Source organism: Ciconia boyciana, chromosome 9, assembly GCF_034638445.1.
Source record: "Ciconia boyciana chromosome 9, ASM3463844v1, whole genome shotgun sequence".
Classification (NCBI taxonomy): domain Eukaryota; kingdom Metazoa; phylum Chordata; class Aves; order Ciconiiformes; family Ciconiidae; genus Ciconia; species Ciconia boyciana.
In genome coordinates this window covers 36,224,779-36,244,625 of record NC_132942.1, presented here as the reverse complement: position 1 = coordinate 36,244,625, position 19,847 = coordinate 36,224,779, and the positions used below count along the sequence as shown (strand labels likewise).

The 19,847-nt window shown below is 39.6% G+C and overlaps 1 protein-coding gene across 1 annotated transcript in view; it reads left to right on the top strand.

The window, feature by feature from the left end:
- BEAN1 (brain expressed associated with NEDD4 1) overlaps positions 1-19,847 on the top strand; it is a 64,871-nt gene that overhangs the window by 33,691 nt on the left and 11,333 nt on the right. Inside the window, exons 4-5 of the mRNA XM_072872809.1 lie at positions 9,654-9,863; positions 12,451-12,592. Coding sequence (XP_072728910.1) covers positions 9,654-9,863; positions 12,451-12,592 — 352 coding nt within the window. The remainder of the gene's footprint in view (positions 1-9,653; positions 9,864-12,450; positions 12,593-19,847) is intronic.

Here is a 19,847-nt window from a genome sequence, read left to right as displayed (position 1 = left end):
TAGAATTATTTGCCAATTACAATTTTTCAAACCTTTCCCTCTCAGAATAAAAATTATTATATTGCTACATTTTTTTCCAAATTCTATATGAGAAGCTTATGTGCCAAAATACCAGAGTTTCTCACAATAAAAAAAAATTACTGCTTTTGTCCCGGTCAAGTCACTACCAACCTAAGTTGGATCTGAGTTTATGAAGGTAAATTTACTTTAATGGGTAAAATAGGATTCTCATCATACTTATTTCCAAGCCCTAATATAGAGTTTCTGAAAAAAGTAATAGGTTTGAGTCCCGCTTATAAAATTGTATTAGTTTAAAGCTGCTTGTATATGAGAAAATAGGGGAAGAAATATATTGTCCATCAGCAAGTGGGCTGTTACACTTCCAGAGTGATTTGTTTCACTGCAGTGGTATTTATCATGTTGATAAAATAGACCATGGATCTGAAAATTGGAAGATTTTTCCTGTTAATTTGAAACAGCACCTATACATGCTGCTGTGACATCAACATAATACCCTAAAGCCACAGCATCTGAAAAGATTTATTTTCTGAGCCCTTATGCAGCCACATTCTCTTTGCTTCTGACATTCTCAATTTGCAGGCTGCTGGTGATCCGATCTTATTCATTCTGGCTCTATAATAAGGATGTCAATGCAAGAAGAGAAAAGTCATTATCTGATAGCCAGCAGACATGATAAAAAGGCAGAGTTAGATATCTCAGAGGAAAGGCCGCCCTTTCTGCCTTGGATGAGCTTCTCAAGGTCATGGGCAGCTTTTGTACCTGTAAGTATGCTCCAAATTCACTTTAAGCTGAGTGCATCACATAAAACTGAAATACCACACAGTTTCATGTTCTGAATAAGGTTTTGATTTTTTACTATTAACCAGTGAAAAGTTTTAATTATGATTAGAACATATATATGCAGTGGGAAAGATCAAAGAGGCAACACGAGCTGCAGAGAAACTTAGTCTAAATTTATGGGTCCTGCCTGGTTAATGGCATTCATATGGGTTTGGATTATGCTGAAGTATCTCCCACAGTAGCAATAATCAGGCAAAACTAGTTAACCATTTGTATAGAAGGATTTTTACCTCAAATTTAAAAATAATAATGAATATCATCTGGTTTTGGGAACTGTTTAAATGTCACAGTTGCAGCAACTGACAGCAAAAATGTATTTATTCATCGACTTTGCCAAATAACTCTAAGTACCATTCCAGAACATAAGCTACCAGCAAGCACAAGTTAATGGGCTCTAATAAGCAGTAAGTGAATGAAAGTTTGAGCTGCAATATACATGAGCTAAACTAGATAACCAATCTTTAATCTATGAATAAGTACACCATACAATGCCCTTTACAAGCCACATTAAGGTAAAAGTTTGAAGCAATCCCTATATGGTTTTTATTGAATATCAATTGTAGCTTAAGAGGCAGTTTAATTTTATGTGTGCAAATCAGAAAAGCATACAGAACAGGAGGACAACACGTGACTGGCCCCTAGGCTGTAGGTAGCAGAGGCAAGCAGTGTGAGAGAACTAAATATGCTCCTGGACCTCTTGAACTGAAAATTCCTTTCCCCATACTATTTGTATGGCTCTTGTAAAACTGATTTATAGAGAGGACATTTCCCAGATTACTCTAGTCTTCCACTCATTTGCTCAACTTTCCTGCAAGATAATAAAATAAATGCAAAAGGACCAGTAGCCTTGCCTGTTCTTAGCATCATCATCAGTTCCTTTTAAACACTATTTAAACATTTAACATACTAAGGTAGCAGTTCTTATCTGCTTCCTGTATCTCTCTAGAATATAGGAAGAATCTGATATGCAGTGTTCCCATAGCTAAATGAGTGTAACTGGTGAGCCGAGTGGTTTTATTCTTTTGGAGTTAAAACCACACAGATTTGAGTTTGCATTGTAGCATGACAGCCTGCACTACTGTATAGCTGCTTTAGAGGGCAAGAACCCAAACATTCAATGCATTCAAATGTTAAGGCAGTGCCGCCTAATTCATTACACTTGACACAAGCCATTGCCATAGCCAGACCTACAAACCCCTTTGATCAGTGACCAATTTTCCATCTTCCATACTTTAACAGTAGCTACAAACTCCCTGTACTTACTCGGTTTTTAAGTCTTTCTGGGTCCCTAGTTATTCCTACCTTAATAAGTTGCCATCACAGCTGCTGTAGATCTTCTGTGATGGAGCACTCACCAATAGGTGTGCCAAGATTAATCTTTCACCAGAGGCACAGAAGGTAGTCTTGCCAGAAGACAAAAAGTAGATTGCAAGCAGCTATTTGAGGAGAACATACCTAGTTTCTTCCCTATCCAAACTGGTCAGAATTAGTAAAAAGCACAATATTTTCCTCTTTTTTTATAATGGGAAGGGAGCATTCAGTTCCAGTTTTATCATTAAGTGGGACTCTTAACCAGGGAGTCAGAAGAAAGCATAGATCCATCCAAAGTGTTCCATGGCAAATGTGCTGATTTCAATATGTTGTCTGACAGAGCTGAGCTGTTCTCATAAGCTTTTCCTTTTATGGAATTACTGAAGTTTTTTTAATACTTTCACTACACCTAGGGATTGGAAAGGTTAAAAAAAATAAAATCAAAACTTGTTAAATTGCCATTCCATTTAAAACTGGCAGGCTGTTTGCACAAAAAATAGGAGTTGAACAAAGTATAAATGCAAATCAAATACAGGTCAGATTTCAATCTGAAGCCACTCCTAATGTATACTTGGGATAACCAAGGTAAGTCCCATAAGCAGATGACATCCTGGCATTTATCTAGCATACGTGGGAGGTTCCAACCTTCCTCAGGATCCAGATGGAATATCTTTGAATCCAACAGAGACTTTTTTCCCCCCTTTTTTTTCTTTTTTTCTTTTTTTTAAAAGATTTAGCTCCTATGGGGCCTTTGCATTCAATGACTTGAATAATATCCCTCTCTCCCTTGCTACAGTGATGCTCTGTACAAAGCCATCGCCTGTGATCCCAAACCTTTTTCAGCTTATTTTTGTAATGCACCTACCTTACTCATTTTGTGAACTCCTGCCTGGGAGCTACAGAAATAAGCAGTGTGATAGCAGCCTGGTAGCAGCTGCAGCCAGAGGCTTATTTCACAGTACAGCAGCAAGTGCAGAATCCAATTGGTCACTCTTGGCCAGACCAAATCATCTTTGAACAGGAACCGTTCATAAAGGCAGAATCAACTAAATCTTCACCACTTCCACTAATTTAGCTTATCTGTGTGCCTCACTGGGACATCTCAACTCCTTCTTGCCATCTGTCAGTCTCCTCCCCTCGATAAAGGGACTGCATATTCCCACACTGTCCCAACCAGGAATTAAAAAAATAAGGATGCCAGAAAGATGCTTTAAATTGCTTCGGTGTTTGAGACACTTCGTTGTGATTATTTAAAAATCAAAGCATACTATGCACTATCCTATACTGAGCTTCCTCCTACTCATTTCCAGTCCTGTACACTTTGTTAATATAGCATATTTAAAGATAATAGGAGGTGCTAGATCATCAACCCCAAACAACTTGTACTAACCCATGTAATACAACATCGTTCTGTCAGTGTGCTTCAGCTCTAGTTCAGCAAGTAATCACTAAGCCTGTCCTCAGGCAAGGCTTAACTGAGGCTGGCAGGAATTGTAGAGGTGTATGATTCTGCACACAAAATCCTTCCAGTACAACACATCAGCACTTCTTCATGAGCTGTTCATGCACATTTCAGTCTGGGGAACAAAACCACTCCATGTCTCATCCTCTCCACCAGTGACAACATGAATTCTCATCTTTATTAAGATGACTGATTTTAAACCAGGGGAAGATATTTGGTTATCTGAGTATGATCCAGCCTTAAAATAATCTCCAATTTTTAAAGGGAACAAAGAAAACTCTATCAATTACAGACACCATTGTGGCTTCACTAGAGCTGACGTACCTTCAGGAAAAAAACAAAACAAAACAACAACAACAAAACCACAAAAAAAAACCCCCAAAACCAACCAAACAAAAAAAAAAAAACAAAACAAAAAACCCAAAGAAACAAAACAACAACACCTATTTCAGTATGGAGAGAAGTGATTTTCATTTTTATGTAGTGCTTCCCTTCAGTCTCATCTGGGATACAAGCAGGCAAAAGCCAGTGAAGAAGAGAGAAGCCACTCCTAATAAAGGGCTATATCTTGGATGAACCAAGCTCCCATGACACATCTGCACACCAAGACATTTCACTCCGATAGGATCTGACCCAACTGAAACTTCAACATTCCTTACTGCCAAGTTAGAAAGGAATAAGAAGTGTCCCTTCAAAGGCAGGTTAAGGAGAAGGAGAAATAGCACAATATATGCAAAAAAAGTCAAGCTGTACTACACCTCCTTCAGTTATGTGGAGTTACTTTACAAGTTGATCTGTTGAGATGCAGGAGCACTGGGTAAAATAATATAATGTGATATTTAAGGGATTTTGCAGATGGATAATTTATCATCTAACACCGAATAGATAGTGTAGGCAGTTTTCCACTAGTACTCTCATTCTAAATTAAGGGTTCGCTCACCCATATGTGCCCCTTGCATTGTATTCACAGCTGCAACAGCCAGCATGTTCCGTTTGTGCCACGTCTGGTTAGTTACACAGCTCCCATCACTGGATAAAAGCAATGGTTTGTGCATCCAATATAATTCATATTTAGAGGATTAGATATAAAGTATTCATATTTATGCATGTATTGTTTACAATTTGCAGTTTCATGGAAAAAATACAACTTAGCTCAAAAAAAAGTTAGCACTCTGCTATTGCTGTTATATTTATGGGCTTTCCATAAATTTCCAGATACTTCTATTCTGAATGAAAAAACATAGCATTTTTATATACAGAAATGTTTATCAAAAGAAGATGTATTTGGATAAGAGGAGAAAAATTTATAAGATGTTCCTTTGCCAAAAGTAATGTAAACAATTTTTGCCCCAAAAAAATTCAAACCCAAAGAATTTATATCAACATAGCGTCTCATTCTGTAGTTGCTAGTCACTTGAGCAATTCCCATAGTCATAAGTCAGTCTGTAAAGTCTGGAGGACTACACTCACAGTGTCAAATTGAAAAGAATACCATAAGAGAAGTTTATCAGCTGCATATTGTTTTAGGAGCTAGGCTCAGGGGAGTTATTCATATATTGCAATATATCTTGACTTTACCAGAGACTGGTGTCGTGGTTTAGCCCCAGCCGGCAACTAAGCACCACGCAGCCGCTTGCTCACTCCCCCCTGGTGGGATGGGGGAGAGAATCGGAAGAGCAAAAGTAAGAAAACTCGAGGGTTGAGATAAAGACAGTTTAATAGGTAAAGCAAAAGCCGCGCATGCAAGCAAAGCAAAGCAAGGAATTCCTTCACTCCTTCCCATGGGCAGGCAGGTGTTCAGCCATCTCCAGGAAAGCAGGGCTCCATCACGCATAGTGGTTACTTGGGAAGACAAACGCCATCACTCCAAATGTCCCCCCTTCATTCTTCTTCCCCCAGCTTTATATACTGAGCATGACGTCATGTGGTATGGAATAGCCCTTTGGGCAGTTTGGATCAACTGTCCTGGCTGTGTCCCCTCCCAGCTTCTTCTGCACCTGGCAGAATACGGGAAGCTGAAAAGTCCTTGACCAGTGCAGCAACAACTAAAACATCTCTGTATTATCAACACTGTTTTCAGCACAAATCCAAAACATAGCCCCACACCAGCCACTATAAAGAAAATTAACTCTATCTCAGCTGAAACCAGGACAACTGGGTTCAATTAGATTAAGAGCATAAAAAGAGAAAGATTCATGATGGTGAGAAACAAGAGATAAAATAGACATGATTTGGAACAGCTAAGGAAGCCCTGAGAAAGTGCTAGATAAATGGGCTGTCCTGAAATAAAAAATAACACCTCAAGTACAAGTGGAGAGTATAAGAGAGAGTACTTCCTATTTGAAGTCACTGCTAACCTGTTAAATTCCTATAAAGCAAAACAGGACCAAATATTAGTGCTTACACTGGGTGGCACCACAGGAATCTCCAAAATAGCCCATGTGTTAAGATACCAGCTGGCTTCCATAGCTAAACAATACACAACAAAAAATTAAAAACAAACAAAACCAAAAAAAATTAGTCTACTCTTCTTTTCTTTAGACAGCCCCTTCCTGTTGTTACAAGGATCATTCAGAAGTTGTCCAAGTTTCAAAAGATCCAAAAGCACTCACTGTGGCCTCTTTTCTTTCCCACTGAGCTTGCAGGAAGTTTATCACCAACTCCAGTTTCAGTGCTACTTGACTTCAGTTTGAAGACCACAAGCCTGATAGTGCATGGAGCAACCTCACACCCCAGGGTCATGTTCTCATCATGATGGCAACAAAGTTGATTCTTCCCTTTTATCTTTGCAAGTCAGCCAAAATTACCAATAAATTATCCGGCAGTACTTTCCCACTCAGGTGTCAATTCCCTGCAATTGCGATTTAAACTAACTGGCACTGCTGTGGTATTTGCATCTTTCAAAGACAGAATTTGCAAAAATCTGAAGCCAGCGGGAGTACACACATGTTGGGCAGATTACCAACAGAGACAGTTAAAAAAACTGTACAAATGAGAAACACAATTAGAATTTTCTAAACTTTGAGAAAGTTTAGTTTTAGTGCAATGGTCATAAGATCGGCAGAATCTACCCCTCAGACATCCCATACCCGAAAAGTCTTTGCGCTAAGAGTAATAAGTAGGGCAGATCTCCATACCCTTTTGATTTAATGCTACAGATTCAGTTTAATTTTCAGAAAATTCAGTTTTCTCTTTTGGCATAAAATGCTTTGTAAAAGCTCAGCACATTTCTTGGCCGTCTATCTTAATTGCTCATAAAGATTCTCAGCCAACAGTCAAGTGCTTCTAAAAAACTAACAAAAACCCTACTACTTGCTAATTCCCCAGGTTTTTTATATTTCTAGTCAGTTCTCTCAATGTCAAGCATTAGCCAATGATAATATACATTGGCTTGAAGCCATCATCTTCTTTTAAAGCTTATTGTGACTGCAAGACACTAAGTGGTGTACCCCAAAGGAAAAGAATGGGGAAAAACATTGCTGAAAACTATCTGCTAACATCTGTCCATGTAAAAAGCACTTGTACTTCCAAAAGCACATACTCACTTTACAGAATGTTCAAAAGAGCAAAATTTTATTAGCCTTGGTTTCTGTAGGAAACAAATTATTTATCTGTTCAACTGGCATATAGCCAGATATAAAAATATATCCGTGCCATATTTGAAAGCTACTCTTGGTACATATGCATCTCCAGTAATTTCTTGCATCAATACGGTTCTGGTTTACTCAGTACATAGTCTGATCCTGAGCAGCTAATGGGAGATTTCTTTTTAATTTGGGGGGAGTGTTTGTTTCTTGGTTTTTTAATAAGCTGTGGATTAAGGACAGGAAAATGGGTGCTTATTGCAACTTGTTTTCAAGGCCTAGGCCCAAATTTGGTTACCTTTACTGCATGCCCAAACTTTTGTCCACAAATAAACATACAGAGCCTCTTACTTAAGCAGGGATTCTACCTGCTGAAATCCTGTATCCTTTATCCTATCATTTCTAACATTACCTCCCCTCCATTAGCAGTACAATCCCTCATAAATACACCTATGGGCAATTAATTCACATATAATCATATGTCACCGGTTGATTCTCTAGAGGAAACTTATTGTTTAACTTTTGATACTCTCTCTTTAGCTTGTCTCAAAAGGATATTTGACTTCAGAATAAATTACTGGAGTTATTCTGACTTTTCATAGGTTGGGATATTCTTGCATTTTCCATTTCTCTCCCTGTCCTGGTTTCAGCTGGGACAGAGTTAATTTTCCTCCTAGTAGCTGGTATAGTGCTGCATTTTGGATTTAGTACAAGAATAATGTTGATAGCCCACTGATGTTTTAGTTGTTGCTAAGTAGAGCTTACACTAAGTCAAGGACTTTTCAGCTTCCCATGCTCTGCCAGGTGCAGACGAAGCTGGGAGGGGGCACAGCCAGGACAGCTGACCCCAACTGCCCAAAGGGCTATTCCATACCATATGCCATCATGCTCAGTATATGAACTGGGGGAGCTGGCCGGGGGGCAGGGATCGCTGCTCAGGGACTGGCTGGGCATTGGTCAGCAGGTGGTGAGCAGCTGCATCACTTGTTTTGTCTTGGGTTTTGTTCCCCCTCCCCCCCGTTGTTTTGCTTTTTGTTAAAATTTTTTTATTATTATTTTATTTCAATTATTAAACTGTTCTTATCTCAACCCACAAGTTTTCTTACTTTCGCTCTTCAGATTCTCTCCCCCATCCCACCGGCGGAGAGGGTGAGCGAGCAGCTGTGTGGGGCTTGGTTGCGACTGGGGCTAAACCATGACACTCCCTTAAGCAGATTTATTCTTGAACTTAAATAATCCATATATAGAGTTTTATTACTTTTTTTAAACACAGAGGAAAGCAGTTAGAGCTTTTGCCACATACAATATGAGTGCCTTTCGACTGAAAAATCAAAATGGGGTGGACATAAGAGTAGTAACGTTGCTGTGTAGAACTGCTTGCCTGGAATGAAGGCACACAAGCCAGACAGAGCTCAGCTCCGTCGGCAGTCACCTGGCGAAGCGCAGGGTGTACCTACTGCACCACAATACTTCCACACTGTTTTAAGGTGAGGTCTGCCTGCCCACACAGCTCCTTCCTTACACAGTATCAGGCCAAACTAGGGAGGATGAAATGAGAATGACTGCACCAAACCTAACCTCTCCGCAAGGCATGTAGCCAGTCTGAGCACTAGGAAAGCCTGGACTAAAGCACAGGTTTGGCACAATCCTTGGGTTACTGTTTAAACATATGGGGGAGCCCAAAGGGAAATAAGTTTATTTACTTTCAGGTTTTTAATGAGTAAATTTTAAGTGCTCATTGTGATGGTTTTCAATTTCAACAATTTATTAGATGTTAAGGCCAACAGGACCACCATAGTGCCCAAGCTTCTGCCTACTAAAAAGCCATGTTTTTGATGAAAATCCAGTGCCTCGCTAAGAATACCGCTCTGAAAGAGTCTCTTCCCCCCTCTGCTCCAAATCAGTTTCTTGGGATGCTGACTTATCCCACAAACTAAAGCATGCCCTATGCTACAAAAGCATGCTCCTCTGTTTCACTCTTGCCCAAAACTTTCTCTGCAAAACCTTGGAGTCTTTTCACACCTAGTAACAAGACATGATTCCTCTGTCCCGCTCGGAGCCCAAATTTTTGAGTTTTCACATTCCTCCTTGTGTACTGAAGTTCTTTCAGCATCAATCAATTCATGATACAAAGAATCTTTCCAGGAATAAGCAATCAAAATTACCATTATGCAACATACATCATTGACTCCAGCAGGATATTCCCCAATAAAAGGGAAACAATTGCCGAGTGACTCTCCCAGAGTCAGTTACTAACAGCTCCAGAAATCAGTCTAATAAATAGGTTGTCCATAAGAGCATGAATTCATACAATGGATCTGTCTCAGGCCGTCTCTTAGGGCTTTGAAAGCCCTTAGTTTTGGCATCGGTATAACCACACTTTGTAAATGTCTCTTTTCACAACTGACAATGTTCTGTCTCTCTCTGCTGTACAGAAGTTCACTTGAACCAGAGCAGCCCAACCAGTGAATTTCCCAGCTACGGTGAAAACGGAAATGATACCAGTTTACTTGTTTCACCCCTTCTGGTGGCTGGAGTAGTGATTGGACTTGTGCTATTTCTATCCTGTGTTACAATCATTGTTGGCAGTCTGCGAAAGGACGGACGGTTAAGACACCCACATCTGAGGAGAGATGCTGTTTATGGTAAGATAGCTCATTACAGCAAGATAATGCTTAACTTTATTAATAGCTGGTGCTACAGGCAACAGAAAGCATCTGGCCACTGTGCAAGGGATAAAAAAAAATAAAACCGTTAGAAAACAGGATGAGTAGGTCACAGCAGCTTTGTAGTTTAATAGCATCTTTGTGCTGGCACTGAATTCACATAGTACAAGCTCCATAGTTAATGGTTAACATAAACAAGGCCAACGCCGACAGCATTTCTTAAAGAGCTTATTTTCCCTTGATACAGTATAAGATTTCTTCACCATCACTAGCCTCCTGATAGTTTATTTGCATATCCCATTATAGCTTTGGTATAGCATATAATGTAATTTCTATTGGTTGGAAAGCCAGGAATCTCATCAGTTCTGCAGTGTGCACCAACCTACAACAATGACTGGGCAATTACTTCTTTTCTGACCACAAAAGTTAATAACTGAATATAAACAGAACAACAGGTCATCAAAAATGTCATTACAACTGTCATCATCATTAAAGAGACTGGTCTGCTATCAAAAAAGTGACAATTCCTATCCCCCTACCCCCCAACAAAAATCCCCTGTACTTTTAAAGGATTTGGGAACATGAAGGAGTTAATTGTAGAATTATATTTTTGGCCATTTTTGGGTTTGCTGACCAGAAGTTAAAAGCCACTGTGTCAAGGAAATTACAGAATCTGTTTATTTCTATATTTAAGGAAAAACAGTTACAAAAAGTTACTTTGTAAGTCTTCAGCTAGTAAAAATTCAAATTATAAATGGCTTAATGAATTGAGTGGAGCATCAACAATTTTTGTCATCTGTGGTTAGGCTCCTATATCTGCAGTTTGTTATGAGAGTACAGTTCTTTGCATATTGTTGAGGATTTTTTACCTTTATATAGAAAAGATAATAGTGAGCCACATAAAAATGCATTGGCTCAAATCTTGATTTCACTGAGGTAAATCAAGCATCCACTGAAGTCAACTGGACTTCATTTAATTATTTGGACCAGGAATTTTCATGTCTAAAAGAAACACATTTCCTAGGATCAGTCTGTCCACCTGGAGCCAGGAATAATTATTTTTGTCTTTCCCAGAAACATTTATCCAGATAAGTGAATAACGGCTATGTTTTGGGAATAAATTTTAGACTCCAAGTGAAATGCAAACTCCCATGGCAATATACAGAGGGGAAAAATGAAAAAAAAAAAAATCCAAAAAACTAATGTCTAATGTTATTGTAACATCTATTTTTCCTACTTTTCAGCAGCTAAATTTGGGATTAAATAGTTAAACCCAAGTTGGAGTTACTGTTTTACCCATTAATATATTGGCATGATAAAATACTGACCATTGAGATTCAATCACTACATTTAAATTTACTGCTATGTTAATTTCAAGTCCTTTAAAAACCCTGAAGCCATGCGAAAACATAAAGGACAATTTTCAAACTGCTTGTTAGAAATAACAATGCTAGAGAAATGGAAAAAGAAAAGCACAGTGATATTTTCAGAGCAATTCAAAAGAATAATCTTAAACTAAATTGTGCCAGGCTACCCAAGTGAAAATTTTATATTAGCACATGCCATCCTAGTATCTCAGCGTGCTTCCACTGGCCAGCATGGCAGCAGCGGGAGTCACTGTGAAGTTGGCTTCCTTCACTTACCAAACAAAAGGAAAGCACAGTGCATGCTAGACTGGATTAGTCCTGGTAAATTCCTCGAGAATAAATTGGCAGAGGTGGAAATTGCCAGGAGGAACAGGCAGTTCAAGTGAGTCCTGCCCTTTACCCTCTGTTGAGAGAGATACGCTACTTTGATGTCCCTTTAGAAGCTGATCCTTCTCTCTGGGAACTATTTTAATGCATCGAGTGAAAAGGAGGGATCACTTTATTTGGAAGACAATTACAGGGGCTGGGGGTGGGGGAATTGCTGCATTTCCACAATTTGGGACATTCTTATGGATGTTGAGCATTAACTAGCTATCCTCAAAGACAGAAAATAGCACTAACTTCTTGGTATTTCTGGAGCCATGAAACTCTTGCGTGAAAGCATTAAGAAAGCCCTGGAGCAGGCAGAAAGATGATTTTCTCTACTATTTTCCAGTTTTTCCCCTTTTTGTGAGTGTTTTATTGAGAACAGCATTTTCTGAAGACACATACCTACAATCAAACACCTAAGCCTCCTTTTAAAAACCTTCACAGAATTGCCAAGGTTTCAATGTATGTGACTCCTGGGAACTTCAGCAATCCTGCTAATGTTTGAAGCTACATGCAGCAGAACTGCCACTCCTTTTCAACCTTTGAGGCACAAGAAAAGCTTTAGACACTTGCATCTTGTAGGGCAGCACTAAATATATAGTCCCTGTGCCATAGCCTGAAACACCACAGTTCATCTACAGATGACGCTAACTTGCTCTTAAAGGAACAGAAATGTCCTGTGAAACCTGATTGTTCCAGAATACCAGTAATTCCTCTGCCTCAGATAGGTTTTGTTTTCTGATTTATGGTAGTGTTATAAACAGTAGTATTGTCTCAGGGAATCCACCACGGAGGAAAAGAGCAGCAAGTATTAATTGCTTGTTTTCCAGCTCCAGATGGCTTCTCTTATGGTGGCTCTTTTGGAGAGCTGAGATCCACCTGCATGGAGGAGTTTCCGCCAGCCTTTGATTTTGGTTCCTATCTGGATACACTTTCTCAGGTCAACATCATGTATCCCGATTCACCTCCACGGTAAGCACTTTTCTAAGATTCTGAGTGTTACAGTCCTGCACTTGCAAAGCCTGTTAAAGAAGAAAATAAAACTACTAGACCTATACCCACTACAAAAATGCAGGTCACACAAACTCCAAGTATAGACAGACTTTGTTTAGTTTGAGTATAAGTTCAAGTTTTCCTTAGCAGAATATAACTTCACTAAAGGCATGTGTACAGCCAATTCTCATTTACTAATATTCACATTAAAATTTATCATATTGATGGCATACTAATGTAACACACAAATTACTGATGAACATCTTTCATTGAAATAAATGATTTACAAGTTGAAGTTTCACTTCCAGAAGAAAAATATATACTTTTTTCAAGAACTTTCAGGTTATATTTATTACTGACTTTGAGACTGTTCAGATCAGAGTAAACAGAAAAAACAAAAGGGAAAAAGAAAAAAAATGGAGAAGTGCAAGAAACCTTTAAACCTTTATGTATTTTTCATCAAGTTTCACTTTTCAGCTTTCTTAACCCTGGTACTCTATCAGAAAGCAGAACTGAAGAAAACATACCATTCTGACACACCTAGTAATTGTACTTAACCTCCTAATTTAGGATAGGGAGAAAATTGTTTGGGATTGTTCATCTTATATCAGTACTCTGTGAAGGAGGACGACTACCATTTTAGCTGTTTAACCCAAACCTGCTCTGGAGAGCCATAGTTGCCTGGATTGTAGTAGCATCTTTGGAGAAGAACGTACTTCAAATAACAGGCAGTGTTAATTGCCTGGGGAGGTAACATCACCAGAAGAGGCTCTTTCCAAAGACAGTTATTCCAGAAATTACATAGCAGCTCCTTCCACATTTGTGTGCCTGCATTCACAGGCTACAAGAACAGCCGTCACGAGTGACAAGAGTCGCACTTTAGGCCATCTGTATCTCCTCTGTGTGCCTCATGCACCTTGAGGTTAATAAATGAAGGAATTCAGTTACTCCCTCCAGTGAACCAACAGAAATCATTTTAAACAGAACATCACTTCAGGCTTTCTGTAGTGCTGTCTCTTACAAACAGCAAATAATGGTTGAACAGCCATGCTCCCCCCTCCGTTTTTTTTTCTTTTCTTCCTTTTAAGCAGACTCTGTTTTGAGTTAAACCAATATAAGACTGCTTTTCTGACTGCTTGTATACACATGCAATATACAGCAAGTCAATAGTATGAACATACAATATACAGATCTTTGCTTTTTCTATTCTATGCATGTTCTGCATGTAGGGATGGGGTCAGGAAGGCCAAGGCACAGCTGGAGCTGAACTTGGTAAGGGATGCAAAGAATAATAAGAAGGGCTTCTACAGGTATGTCAGCCAGAAAGGAAGGTCAAAGAAAGCATATCGCCCTGATGAGCAAGACTGGCAAACTGGTAACAATGAACAAGGAGAAGGCTGAGGTACTCAACAACTTCTCTGCCTCAGTCTTCACTGGCAACCTCTCTTACCACACCTCTTGAGTGGATGAACTGCAGGACGGGGACTGGGGGAGCAAAGTCCCTCCCACTGTAAGAGAGGATCAGGTTCATGACCACCTGAGGAACCTGAACATACATAAGTCTATGGGACCTGATGAGATGTATCCCAGAGTCCTGAGGGAATTGGCTGATGTAGTTGCCAAGCCACTCTCCATGCTGTCAGCCTCACCTCTGTGCCTACGAAGATGATGGAACAGCTCCTCCTAGAAGCTATGCTAAGGCACGTGGAGGACAGGGAGGTGATTTGAGACAGCCAGCATGGCTTCACCAAGGGCAAGTCCTGCCTGACCAATCTAGTGGCCTTCTGTGATGGAGTGACTACATCAGTAGACAAGGGAAGAGCTACGGATGTTGTCTGTCTGGATTTCTGTAAGGCCTTTGACACAGTCCGCCACAACATCCTTCTTTCTAAATTGGAGAGATATGGATTTGATGGGTGGACTGTTCAGTGGATGAGGAATTGGTTGGATGGTCACATCCAGAGGGTAGTGGTCAACGGCTTCAATGTCCAGATGGAGAGCAGTGACAAGTGGTGTCCCTCAGGGGTCCATATCAGGACCAGTACTGTTTAACATCTTCATCGATGACAGACAGTGGGATCAAGCGCACCCTCAGCAAGTTTGCAGACAACACCAAGCTGAGTGGTGCGGTTGACATGCCTGAGGGATGGGATGCCATCCAGAGGGACCTGGACAAGCTGGAGAAGTAGGCCCATGTGAACCTCATGAGGTTCAACAAGGCCAAGTGCAGGGTCCTGCACCTGGGTCAGGGCAACCCCTGGTATCAATACAGGCTGGGGGATGAAAGGATTGAGAGCAGCCCTGTGGAGGAGGACTTGGGGGTACTGATGGATGAAAAGCTGGACATGAGCCGACAATGTGCGCTCACAGCCCAGAAGGCCAACCATACCCTGGGCTGCATCAAGAGGAGCATGACCAGCAGGTTAAGGGAGGAGATTCTGCCCCTCTACTCTGCTGTGGTGAGACCCCACCTGGAGTTCTGCATCCAGCTCTGGAGCCCTCAGCACAGGAAAGACATGGACCTGTTGGAGTGGGTCCAGAGGAGGGCCACGAAAATGATCAGAGGGATGGAACACCTCTCCTGTGAGGAAAGGCTGAGGGAGTTGGGGTTGTTCAGCCTAGAGAAAAGGCTCCAGGGAGACCTTATTGCAGCCTTTCAGTACTTAAAGGGGGCTTATAAGAAAGATGGGGACAGACTTTTTAGCAGGGCCTGTAGTGACAGGACAAGGGGTAATGGTTTTAAACTAAAAGAGGGTAGATTCAGACTAGATAGAAGGAAGACATTTTTTTACAATGAGGATGGTGAAACACTGGAACAGGTTGCCCAGAGAGATGGTAGATGCCCCATCCCTGGAAACATGCAAGGTCAGGTTGGACAGGGCTCTGAGCAACCTGATCTAGTTGAAGATGTCCCTGCTCATTGCAGGAAGGTTGGACTAGATGACCTTAAAAGGTCCTTTCCAACCCAAACTATTCTATGATTCTATTACAAAGTCATACTATATAATAAATGGGCTTTTAGAGATGGTGTAAATATTTTAGCAGAAAGCTCACATGTGAAAAATTATTCTGAGCCTGGCATCTAAATTTGTAGAACTTCATATAAATCTACTTAAAAATTTAGACTGGTTTTTGGACCCACACCCACGAGTCTTTACTAATAAAAGCCAGCCAGCTGACACCCAAGCAACAGCTTGAGTGGGCAGTTGGCCAGATTTCTGAGAACAAGCTCAGACTCCTGTGAACAAGCTCTGAGAACATATTTCTTTAGTAGACAGGTCTCTTAAGATTAAACCAAAGGTTGCTTCCATTGCCAGTTTGAAACAGGCCCAAAGAAGGATTTTCCACCTCTAAGGAGTTCTCTGGAAGGAGATACGAGAGTGATACAGGATAGCACTAGACGATCTGTGCTTTCCTGTGAATTCTCCAGCTACTTCTGTAATAAGCCTGGCACAAGTTAACTGTCTTGTGTCCTACCTTGTTCTAAGAAACTATTCTGGGACATCAATACTAGGATCAGAGAGACATAAAGGTGTCCAACCACTGCCTCCTCAAGATTCCCTTCTGGGCTGAGTGGACTGCATCGCTGAGGCGGCCAAGATCTGACTCTGCATACACAAGGAAACACTGCTTATCCCATTAATTGCAGTTCTGCATCACAGGTCAAAAGTAAAGATTATTGTTAATGGTTTTGCTGTTTTCTCACTGCTACCATAGTTAAATATTTTAGAAAAAGTAGCTTTGGCAAATCATTAAAATCTTACTGAGTTTTACATCTTAGCAACACAACTTGGAGAAGACTTCAGGAAAAGTAGAGCTTAGCAGATGGCTGAAAGCAAAGCTACATGGAAAGACATTTAAACTTACTATTAATACATTATATAGTCCATTGTAACTTTCTGTTCAGAAAAGCATTGGTTGAGAAGCATTGTATGAATACATTGCATAATGTAAGAGCCTGAAAAATTTCTATATAGCTACCTTTACATTCTCATCCGTGGCATAACACTAAAGTTTGTTTTTTCTAATTAGTAGAGCATGGAGATTATTTGGACTGATGGGTGCTAAAAGCAGGAAAACTGACTGCTAGACATGGCCTTGAAGCATAAACAAGACATGCTTGACCTTGTGCATTTAAAATATTGCCTCACTGGGATCAATCTTATTACATATGATAATGTTTTGAAGAGCAGGTTTACTGAAATGTAGCACTGGCTAAATTAATGCAATTCCTCCTTCTAATTCATGCAGTGCAAGATGTAATTTAAAACTAAACTAGCATGCCCAAAAGCTAATAATGCAACTGTAGCATAAACAGAACAGAAATGAAGAGCAGTGAGGAAAGCAACTGCATTGGCAAATAACTCTCAACACATATTTGAAGGGGAAGAATTCAGTGAGTGAAAACTAGTGTCCTGCTGCCACAGGCAGACACCAAGGCATTAGCATCATTTAACCACATTGTTCTAATACAGCCTGCAAGAGGCAACAGCATTACGTCACTGCATACTAGGTGCTGCGGAGCCGAGTATTCTTGAACATACCATTTTTGCTAAAACCATACTTTCTGAAATGATTTCAGTAGAAAGCACAACACCTCTATTTGGGCAAGGGAGTGATTATAATCAGCCTAGAATCTTTTCATGAGATTTTACAGTTGGACTTTAAACCATGAATTGAGTGGAAAAGGAATTTTAGGGGAAGGCTGATGAAACAAAGAGTCAGAATTAAGAGTACCCATTTTTGTGGCTGAGGGAGAGCTAACTGTTCAGGACTGCCCACTCTCGACACTCCAATTGAAAGTTCAATACAAAATACTATTTATATAAAAACTTTAATTGGGAAATTAATTTATGAAAAATGCCTTGGGATGTTAATAATTTAATTGCTTTGATATCTAAATCACAAATTTCATTTGAGGGTCAATTTGATTATCACTATAGACACTTCCACTAACCACTTTCTTACATTAAATTTTATGTTAGATTTAGAGGAATACCATGCACGGAGTTTTGTCATTGACTGCCATAGTTGCAGGGTCGTTACAGAGAAGCCATTAGGTCAATTTGTCTTGACAGCCCAAAATATAAAGTGCTCCTATCCATAAACATCCCTTTAGGATAATTAATGACTTTCTAATGAATCTCAGATCTGTGTTAGTATCTGTCAGATTGATTTTACATGAGATGTCGAAGGGAAATATAAAAACAAAATACAGTGGGTATGAACTAAGCAGTTTCAAGGTATTAGGGGTCTGTATTTTCGAGCCTATTTCTAACATGTACAGATACTTGTAGCAGTGCTGGAAGTTAAGTTAATGTTTCATAGTCTGTATTACCAGAGATGGCAAAGTATTTGTTTCTAAGAAACTTCAGTCATGTGAGAAAGATGATCCAGGTTATCTAGCAACAATTCTAAACCACAGAATTCTTCTCCCCCCAATTAGGAAACCTGAACAAATTCTACCAGGACAAAAATATAAGAACAATCTCCCTGCCACAGCTTAACTATCATCATAGTAAATATGACTTTGAAAGAAATACTGGAAAGTATTATCCAGTATTTATCCAGTATTTGCCAATTTGTTCAATATTCACTGTGATGGTATGAGTAAAATAATCTATTTGAATTTTTAGTATCTTTAAACTTTTAAGAAGAATGGAAGAAAAAAAAATCAAGAGTATTATTTGGAATTATATGGCAGGCAGCAGACCTTTAATCAAAAAAGTCTTCTGGAGTTTGATCAAGATGGCTGTAGTTGTCATTTTACATATCCCAGACACATGCTGTTGACACTGTGTGGATAATACCTTTATGGATAGAAATTACGAGCTCATGCTCCAGTTCACAGTGCAAGAGTTCATTGTAACACATGCACTTACAGTAAGCTTTCCTAATTATTTTTCTATATATACGTAATAAGAAAGCTGTTTAAAAATAATTTGAGCTTACATGTTTTAAATGGCTTGAAGTACAGTACCAATCAAGGACCAAGTAAATTAAAAACAATTGTATTTTCTTGATGAGAGTCTCTAAAATCCTAACGATAAGGATATCTGAGGTTCCCTGCATGAAAGGAATTTTATCAACTTTTCACCTTTTGGCCAGAGGAAATGCATTTCACCCTACTCGACTATGTGCTTTTTCACTCCTTAGTGATTGGATATTAATGGTACGTACAGAGCTTTAGGCAACCAAGGTTATCGCCTTTTTCATCTGTGACTCATGACTGTCGAATACAGAACATCATTGAGGAATGACTCTTGAGTGAGATAGAGGGATTTAGCTTCAGGAATAGTTTTAATGGAAGCCACAAAAGTCCTCTCTGTATTTCACATTGGAAAGTGTCCTGCAGGGCACACTATGATAAAAACCTGTTAGTCACCCATTATCCTAGTATTCACATTAGAACACATTGGGGGTTTTTTTGCTTGTTTGTTTCAAGTGTGCTCACTCTACCTCATCTGGTCATCCTGCCTAATCTATATAGGATCAATTCTAGAGAAAATTGTCTTGTTTAGGCTTGATAAATTCCAGTACTCTTAATATCCACATTCAGTCTGCTTTGTTTAAATGGGCAAATCCATGGAAAAATTACTTTAAAGGGGCAAAAGGAAATGCTTCGGTCTTAAAGACAGACCCTAATTTCCCTCTAAATATGAAAACCAAAAAAATTAAACTACTTAAGGTACTTTCTTTTCTAAGACATTCTTTTCCATCCCTCATTTCTGAGGAAGCAAGTTAGCCATATCAGAGGGAAGAAGGCTTGAACCAGCTTCCTAGATTTTCTTGAAAGACAGAATTAGACTTGCAGGAAACGAACATAAAAACTTGCTGTGTTGTGCTGTATTCCTTTGCCAAGGCCACTTTTCCTGCAAGCATGCAAGGTAAGTAGCTTTTGGCACATTGCAATGACAGTTGCCAAAGCATGAGGTGGACATTTGTGGTTAAGTTCAGATCTCACTTCAATACCCTCATTGAGATTTTCAGTCAGTAAAGTAAAAAATACCATTGGAAATACAACAGTATTAAATCCACTGGAAATCATGACGAGATAAAATGCTTTCAACTCCAAATTCTGAGCAACTAGACCCTCAAAAGCCCCTCTCTTCACATCCTAGTGCTATTCCTAATTAATATTAGATATAGAAACCAGTTAATGGCTTTTTGATTAGTTAGTTGCTCTCTGCTGTGAAGGGATTTTTACATGACACCCTCATTTCACAGCCTGTCT